The 9,282-nt window shown below is 48.9% G+C and overlaps 1 protein-coding gene across 1 annotated transcript; it reads left to right on the top strand.

The window, feature by feature from the left end:
• Positions 1 to 214: 214 nt before the first annotated feature.
• On the top strand, positions 215 to 8,956 carry P2RX5 (purinergic receptor P2X 5; the record flags this gene model as incomplete). Its single annotated transcript, XM_080630045.1, has 12 exons — positions 215 to 351; positions 2,631 to 2,781; positions 3,220 to 3,291; positions 4,275 to 4,350; positions 4,697 to 4,793; positions 5,178 to 5,258; positions 6,061 to 6,199; positions 6,989 to 7,125; positions 7,406 to 7,499; positions 8,003 to 8,068; positions 8,372 to 8,454; positions 8,881 to 8,956. 12 exons carry the CDS (start codon positions 215 to 217, stop codon positions 8,954 to 8,956), a joined length of 1,209 nt encoding a protein of 402 aa, XP_080486171.1.
• Positions 8,957 to 9,282: the final 326 nt, after the last annotated feature.

The raw sequence follows: 9,282 nt of genomic DNA, 5'->3' as shown, positions 1-9,282 counted from the left end.
AGGCAGGGGCTTCCCTGGAGGCTGAATGAGCTGAAAAGCAGCTGAGGAAAGATCTTGTGTTCGTGCAGCTACTGGTGTCTGAGCAGAGAGCAGCTGCTGGGAGGGAGGAGATAGCTCTGAAGGGGTTGATGTGTCAGGTTTCCGTGCAGAGCACGTGTGTATAATGCGAGCTGCAACGCTGCTGCCTGTTCCAGCCACTGCGCGAGCCGGGAGCATGGGGCAGGTGGCTTGGAAGGGTTTATTTCTATCCCTTTTTGATTATAAAACAGAGAAATACGTCATTGCGAAGAGCAAGAAGGTGGGGATTCTCTACCGAGTGGTGCAGCTCTCCATCCTGGCTTACCTGGTGGGGTAAGAATCCCTCTGCATGTCACATACTGCTGCAGATGCCTTTGCTTACTGTGTTGTGAGGAAGATGAATGTAGGAAACGCTGCACACAGTGACAGCTTGCTGCGCTTTATGGTTTTGATGCAGATAGTTGTGCTTGGTTATACAGCTGGGTTTTGTGATGTGTAATAGATTATATCTGATATTTTAACCTTCTAGGATGGCTAGATTCAGCTCTATCTCCCAGATTAATGGCGCGTTAAAAATAGATCAAATGGCTTTATGGCTTTGTGCTGCATTATTTATATCTTTATTCTGTATTTGGTGGGAATTGTGCCAAACTTTAACACCTGCCTCATGAGAAACAATGGCATTTATGCCACAGTTTCTGAGCCCTGGGACAAACCTGGGTTGTGTGCATGACTGCATGTCATGCTCGAGCCTAAATGAGAGGGAACCAAGCACAAAGCAGCAGATTTCTTTGCTGGAGTGGGCTGCAGCAGCTGGGATTGTGGAGGCTGAGGCAGTGTGAATGTGAGCTTCCTTGCATGTATTTCAGAGCAAGGTGAGTTGGCATGGAGATAGCTAGAGCATGTCTCAGAAAAGGCCCAGTTCTGTAAGAGGCTGGTCACGCTGACATGCAAGGATCACAGCAATACTCTTAGCAGCTTGCACACTCAGACCTGGAATTGTCCAACCCATGTGATGCCTGTGCCATTGCTTCCTGAGTTTCTGAGGATTTTCAAAATGTGATTCCTAAGTCTTTACCTTCACTGAGTCCCTTCACCTTTCTCACGCCTCATGTTTTCACTGATTAAATATAGCAGAGTCTTTTCTGCATGCTGAGTTTATTTATAGAAAAGTGTCTAGTTCCGGAGCCTGCTTTAGTTAGCAGCGCAGAAGGAAGCCTCAGCAGTCTGGCATGTATTAGCTGCTAAAGGAGGAATCCTGTAGATAACATTGCTGAGAATACATCCTCTGACTAAGGGGGATATAGCACGACCAGTGAGCGTTCAGAGACTGGCTATTTGCTTCCCTAGGTGTCTGGTGCCTTCTGCAAACCTTTAGCACCGTTGCCTGCAGTGACTCCATGGCTGGTGGTTACAGCTTGTCGCAGCAGTGGTGAGCCTTAGTCTGACATCTGACTGCTCGATCAGGTGCCAGGGCCTGGCTCAGGGTTGTGATCACCAAATTCCTCTGGATTGTTTCTGCCATGTAGCTGCCATTTCTTCCCTGATTCACTGCAGAAAATGTAAGGGTCCGCTTCTGAGCCCTTCTGGAATAGAAAAAACAGTCTCAGGAAAACAGGAAAGTAGGAAACGTCACAGAGGTGGGGAATGTTAATGTTGAGGTTTGTCACAAGTAGCAGGTGAAGGGCAGCATGTGTCAGTGCTGCTTAGCCTGAGATGGCTGCTTTGCCTTCCTGCATGCAGGAGTGTGCTCCAAGCCAGTGCACTGCAAAGGGGACCTGTGCCAGCAAATGCAGCCTGCGTCCTTCTCACAAACCTGCCCTGGCACCCTTAGCTTTTTCAGGGGTCGGGGTGATTTTTTGTCTTGACAGGTGACTTTGGCAGTGTTGTAGGGAAGCTGGAAGCATCTCATTTGAGCCAGAGGGGTTTTCACCTGATGATAGGGAGCTGTTGCTCCTTCCGCTGGGAAGAAGTAAGCAAAGCTTTTCCCTGGACTGCTTAGCGAGGCAGCAGCTCTTCCAGTGTGCTAGTGACAAGCCTGAAGCCCAGCGCAGAGTCCAGGGTACAGTCAGGTCAATACCATCACACTGTTTGATGAAAGATCCAGTATCCAGCTGAGAATATTCCCCATGGGTTCCTGTTAGCAATGTTCAGCTCACCCACAGGAGATGCCTCTCCCAAGCCATGGTCTGGTGCTGTTCTGGCAGGCTGCTAAAATGGAAGAGTCACATATTTGTGAAAGCAGCCACACTCCTCACTTCAACTTGCAGAAGCTGTTGGTATTTTTTCATCTTGAGGAAGATGGAGCCCTGCCCTTCCCCTTTCCATTGAGGTAGCACAGAACAGGGAAGTGGGAGGCGTTGTGGTTTTACCCCATGACCACTTATTACACCTTTCCCTGCATGTGGGATCTTGGGATTAACTATTCCTCCAGTGCTGTAGACAAGCACAGTTTGTGTCAGAGTTTATTCTAAATTTGCAGTAGTAGTTGCAAAGGGTTTGGTGTCATTGGCATGTTTTGATTTGACCTTTGGCATTGGCATCAATCTCCTCTGGCTAACTTGTTCCTTGACCCCACTTGCAAATGCTGCTGCCTGCTCTGTTCTTTGCAGGTGGGTGTTCATTGTCAAGAAGGGCTACCAGGACACAGACACGTCCCTCCAGAGCTCTGTCATCACCAAGCTGAAGGGGGTTGCCTTCACCAACACCTCGGAGCTGGGGGAGAGGCTGTGGGATGTGGCAGACTATGTCATCCCTCCACAGGTTGGCATCACCCCACCACTATTGTCTCTGCCCTTCAGTAGAAAGATGTCTTCTGGTATGGTTGTTGGTGGAAAGGCCAGCCTGGCCTTAGCTGAGAGCAAACACCACAGCTCCTCACTGCAATGCGGCCTTTGATCCCCAATCAGGCACTGTGTCCTTATGGAAAAGGGGGACAAGTTCTCACCAAGGAGCCAACAAGGCAAGGCTCAGCAGGCCTGCTCCCCAGATTAACACAGTCTCCGAAGCAGAACCCCTTAAACCATAGAGACACATCAACCTCATCCAAACAAATATCCAAAGGCACTGTTGTATCTCAGCCTGAAAAGCATCAGGAGTGAGGGAGGTATTTGTCTTCTGCAGAGAACTGCATCCTCCTCATGACAAGTACTTTAAGAGTTAAACAGGTTTTCTAACTCTTTCTGCCTGCCTTTATTCTAGGGTGAAAATGTCTTCTTTGTCATGACGAATCTGATTGTGACCCCAAACCAGAGGCAAGCCACATGTCCTGAGGTAGGAAGAACTGAGCCCCTTGGCCCCCAGACCCCTACAAAACTGGGGGTAAGAACTGGCAGAGAACACCTGTGGAGCAATGAACTCAGGAAAGGTGGAAGGCCAATGGTTTTTCTCTGTAGTGTAACATCTCAGTTGGGAAAATGGGCCTGGCTACTGCAAAACTGGGAGGTTCTTAATTTCCAGAGCCACTAATCATGTAGAGCTTTGCTGACTGTAGTTGAAGGTGTTGGACATCTGCCCAGCCAGAAATGAAACCAGAGCAGTGATTGCTCAGGGTCAGAAAAGGCCATGTGAAAATAACTTTGAGGTGACTCTGTATAGTTACGGATAGAGGAGACTTTCGAAGAGCTCCATTCTGGGAAGGGCTGAACATTCAGGCTCTTGTTATCTTCAGGACATGGGAGGGTGCTCAGTACCTTCCAGAATGTGCCTTATGGGCCAGAGGCATGAGGTCTTTCTGCATCATATTGAAATGTCCTCTGTGGAGATGTGGTTCAGAATGGGCTGTGGGAGAAGGACACTGGCCATCCAGGGAGTGTTGTAACAGAGATTAATTTTCCATGTCTCAAGACATGGAGCTGTGGCAAAGGCTGAGGAGTTCAGGAGACAGTTGTCCTCCAGTGGCTGCGTTAACCAAGCATGCAGCCAAGAGAAGGGTAATTCTGGCTCTAGAGTCAAAGCTTAAAACCAAAAGATAGTGTTATCTCTTGAGGTGAAGTACTGTGACATCCTGCCTGGTTTTTCCCCAGCCTGTCCCTCTGCACATTGAGCAGAGCCCAAAAACAGGATGTCACAGCTGAACCACTGTGTGAGGGCAGTGTGATGCTGCTGAGCTATTTGCACAACTTACGGCTACTGCTTCAGCTGCATGTTTTTCATGTTCACCACCCTATGGAGAATTCACCCCACATCAGCAGCACTTTCTTAACCGTCTGAGTATCATGTTCTGGCACAGGTCTCACTTCTCTTCCTCTTTGCAGAGTGACAGAATTCCTGACGCCCTGTGCTACAAGGACGGGGACTGCATGGCAGGGGAGGCAGTGGTGGCTGGCAATGGTAAGGGAAGGGTCCCTCCTGTACTGTCTGGTAGAGTCATGTTCCTTCAGAGGCATCAGCCCAGTTACAACGCCAGAGATCTCTGACTACAGACAGCAGCAAGGACTTTCTCTTCTTTACTGTCTTTTACTAAGATTGCTGCCTTGCTCACAGCTTGTGATGGTTGGGCCAGAGTACCCCAGGCTGCTCAGAGAAGCAACAAGGGAGTGGTTGTTCCAGCTGAGAGCCCCTTTCACAACAGGGAGGAGGGCTCATGGTGGCAGTAAAAAGCATCTGATTTTCATGTGCCCTGTAGGTAAGGAAAGGAGGTGGCTGCTCTGTGTGACCTTTTCTGTCTGTGCTGCAGGGGTTAAGACTGGCCATTGTTTGAAAGACAGGGACAACATCAGAGGAACTTGTGAGATATTGGCCTGGTGCCCAGTGGAGAAAAGATCCAAGCCCAAGTATGTGGCCATCCTCTGCTGTTTCCAAGCTTGAGCTGCTTGGCTTGTGTGTCACATAGGGTGATTTCTGGGTTCCCTCTGCTTGGATGCTTGCTTGAATGTTGGCTGTTCCACTACAGGAGGGAGCTCTGCATGGCCCCCTGTCAGGACTTGCACCCTGCTCACCCCTGTTGAGCTCACTGGTGGTCCCAGAGCTGTTTCCGTCTCCCAGGGCTTCCCCTCAGCCTGCACAGTCCTCGCCAACTCCTTGCTGGCAGTGCAGGAAGGTGCTGTGGCTGGCCTAGAGCCAAGGGGTGAAACCTGGCCGTGGCTAAAACTGCAGTTCAAGTTTAGGATGTGGGCAGTGTACAAACCTCAGACGGATAACAACCCCTTCTCTTCCAGGAAACCGCTTCTTGCCAGTGCAGAAAACTTCACTGTTTACATCAAAAACTCAATCCGCTTCCCCAAGTTTAAGTTCTCCAAGTAAGTGCAGGTGTCTGGAGATCCCTCTGTCCTCTCCATCACTGAATGAATAACCTCAGTTTGCTCTGTTGTCCTTCTCCTGCCTGAGGGCTGGGGAAGGGAGGCAGATATCCCTTCCTCTGAGGTGCAGGGGAAGGCCTTTGGCTTCAGGCTGTTTGGGAACAAGGAGATGATATGGGGTTGGAGCTTCTCAGATCGCAACTGGGATAATGCATCCCTCACCAGATGAGGTCTGTGATGGACCCTACAGCATAGGACGTGCCAGAGCCTCTGAAGCTGGGGAACTTGTCCACCAGCCAGGGCATAGCCACGTTCCTGAGCTGCTTCTGTTCCCAGATATTCCTCCTTTTCCACAAAAATGAAAATGCCTGGACAAGGTTGCAAAAATGCAAACTTAAAAACACTTCTTTGCATTTGCTGCTACAATATGAACAAAATAAAGAAGTGTAGAAAGGTGTGGTCCTGCTGTTCTCCCAGGCTCAGCTAGACATTTCTAGCATCTTCATTTGAGAAAACCAGGTGGCCCTAGAGCACTCTGGCAGCCTGCTCCATGGGAGTCCTTTCTTGAGCCCACACTCAGCTGGACTAGTCCCTGTCTGGCCTGGAGGTCATTTCTATGGGCAGACTGCTTGCCTGGGGTACCAATGGAGAGGGTCGCAGAGTGACCAGGCTGGTGGCAAGGTGCCATTTCTGCTGTGTACGAGGCTGCTGGAGAAGTCTCCGATCTCTGCAGCTGTGGCAGTGTAGGATGTGCAGGCAAGCAAAGAGGGAGACAAGAGATTTTCCTCTTCCCTACATGCAGGATGAATGTGTTGGCAACCAACAATGATTCCTACCTGAAGAGCTGCCGCTACAGCATGGAGCATCCCTACTGCCCCATCTTCCTCCTGGGGAACATCGTTCAGTGGGCTGGGAGCGACTTCCAGGAAATGGCCTCAGAGGTAGGATTGCCCCTCGGCTCATGTGTCTTCCTCGCTGGCTGTACTGCTCTCTGGGTGGCTGTGAGGAGAGCCACTGCTGACTGCCCGGGAAACTGCCTCCTCTACACAGTGCAGTGGATGCTTAAAGTCAAGCTGTTCCCATTTATCCCGCCCCCAGGGAATGGGAGGCAGGGTGATGTGGGTACTGCAGAGCAGATGGTAGGGTCAGTTATTTGTTAGTTGGGGCTGCCCAAACCACTGCTCTATCAATTTCAACACTACTACATCATCAGTTTAAACCCAGAACTCTGGAAGGCCAGTGGGGCTCCTCTGCTCAGGGAAAGCTCCAGGAAGCTTCCCCTCAGGGAAAAGGACATGTTTCTGCATGGAGTGGCAGGGCTGCAGCATCAAACAGGCTGCGACCTGATGTGAGAAGCACAGGAGGAAAGATGTAGCCAATCTGACGCATGCTGGGAAGTAGAGGGTGGGAAGAGTGCAGGCTTTGTGCTGATGCTGCACTTGTGAATTTCACCCCTGCCTAAAAGAGCTACGTTACAGCTGCTTAAATTAATGAAATCAGTGTCCTGGGAGGAGAAACCTCTTCCCAGGATTGCAGCACTAGGGTTGTGCATGCAGTAATGTGATTAATAAGCACAAACTCAGCCCATCCAGACATGTGTGTACGCATGTCCGTGACCAGAAGTGCAACTGTTCTTGTCCCAGGGGAAATCTTGCCCAAGGAGCTGACAAATTTAAAGACACTTTAATTGAACTAAACTTAAACTCACACTGTCTCTCTCTTTTGTTAAGGGTGGTGTGATAGGAATTCAGATTGAATGGAACTGTGATCTTGATAAAGCCCCTTCTGAATGTAATCCTCACTATTCTTTTAGCCGTCTGGATAATAAGTTTGCAGAAAAGCCCATCTCTTCTGGGTACAACTTCAGGTGAGTACAGAGGAGGATATGATGCAGGACCACAGCTGGGCTGAGCTGGTTTGAGTTGTGGGTGTTGAAGGTTGACAGTGAGGCAGGACCAGACTGTGCCAGGTGCTGCTCCAGCCAAGCACACTGCTTTGCAGAGGAGGGAAGGAGGGAGTTATGCTCATGGCAAGCTAAACTGGTTTTGATAGGGGAATAGACCTGTTTGAAGAGAGAGGTGAATTCAGATGGGGTTTTTTTGTGTGGGACAGATGATGGAGTTAAAATCAGCACTGTTGTATTCCAGGTTCGCTAAATATTACCGGGATGCTGAGGGGATTGACTACCGGACGCTCATTAAAGCATATGGAATTCGCTTTGATGTGATGGTGAATGGCAAGGTGAGGTCCCAGGCCAGAATATTTCAGAGCCTGGCAAAAAAAAGGGTGAGGGACATTTCTCACTGGGAAGGCAGCTCTGGAATGGGAACAGCTTCTGGCTTGTCATAGGAAAGGGCTCTTGCCATGCATCTATGTGGAGCTAACCCTGCATAAGAAAGGAGATGGTGGATGAGTCTGCACCTCTTCTACTTAAATGCAGGCTCATGTAAAGTCCCACAGGAGTAAATGTGCCCCAGAGACTTGCTCCCCATGTGCATGTACTGCAGGAAAAAGCAGCTTAATCCACGGATGAGGCAAGCTCAGAAATGCAGCTATGGACAGCTGGATCTGAAACACAGACCTTTAGTGTCCAAGATTGTTCACTGTGAATCTGGGGTTGTGCGTGCTTATTGCTAACAAAACACCCACGGGCACTGGTGGCTTCCCCTGTGTAACACCACACCCTTCAGGTTGTCTCTTGGGTTGTTCTTTCACTGAGTGTTTCATGACCTTTTCTCTTTTAGGCAGGGAAATTTAACATCATTCCCACTGTTATCAATATCGGTTCGGGGCTTGCTCTCATGGGAGCGGTAAGTGAATGTATTTCCTTAAAGTAACATATTGGAACCCAGATGCCTCATTTAACTGTTATGAGGATAAAATAGGGCAGTTGGTTTAGATCTTCTCTGGTAGTTTTTGCTGCTCTGACTGCTCTGCCAGGTGTGTGTGCGTGTCCTGTCTTAACAGCATTTCTTAATGTACTGTGTGGTCTAAATACCCTGAGGATTGCATAGCCTATATAAAGCTCCTATCAGTTATGCCTTAATGCTCATTAGACCAGAACATTTCCTCTTCTACTCTAAAGACAAACCACAAATTCTTTTTCTCTGCAGGGAGCTTTCTTTTGTGACCTGGTGCTGCTGTATCTGATTAAAAAGAGTAACTTCTATCGAGGCAAAAAGTACGAGGAAGTAAAGTAAGTGGGCTTGGCTTTGTGTATAAATGTAATGGCTTTATTGTTATGACTACTAGAAGATACTGGAACACAGTAAACATTGATGGCAAACAAAGGCTAATTGCAGGAAATTATATTCCTCTAAATGAGTTTAGGCAAGTGATTCCCTCCCTCTGTAATTCACTGCTGCCATTAGCTGGGGAGCAAAGGCAGCTGCTGTGTCATGGTTGGACTTAATGGCCTGTCTGCAATGACCAAGGATGGAATTGGAGCAGCTCCAAGAGCTCTAAAGCCTCATGAAACCAAAGAATGGGACGTTAGGTGTATGGCAGGTGATGGCCTGGGTGGTGAGGTATAACAGGCCTGGCTGGGAATCTCTTATCCATGTTGCTTCCTGAAACAAAACCAGCCTGCTTCCTCGGCTGTCCCCTTTGCTTGTTTCCTCAGGTCCACTTCCAGGAAATCTTTATCTAGTCCTACACTGAATGGGAATCAGAGCCCTGATCAGGTCGGTGGGCTCTAGGCACAGCGATGGGTCTGCTGGCTGGGCTCATGTCCCAGGAAAACCCTGCAGGTGCTGAATCACACCAGCACTGGGAGGTGGAGACGCCCTACATCAGGTCTACCGTCTTATTACCGGGATTCCCAGAGGCAAAAAAGTCCTTTAAAGACTGCCCTTCTTTCCCTGAGATGTTCTCTGGTATCCTGAGCTTGCACCAACCAGTGTGCCATTTCTATGGATTTATAAAAGGATTTTATAAAAGGAAAAAGAAGGCACCAAGTGAACCTTTTTATATCTACTGGTAGATATATCCATACCTACAACAGCCAGTGTTATCCTGAGGCTGT

The sequence above is a fragment of the Psittacula echo genome (genome assembly GCF_963264785.1).
Source record: "Psittacula echo genome assembly, chromosome: 15".
Lineage (NCBI taxonomy): Eukaryota > Metazoa > Chordata > Aves > Psittaciformes > Psittacidae > Psittacula > Psittacula echo.
This window is presented reverse-complemented; position numbering and strand designations above follow the sequence as displayed.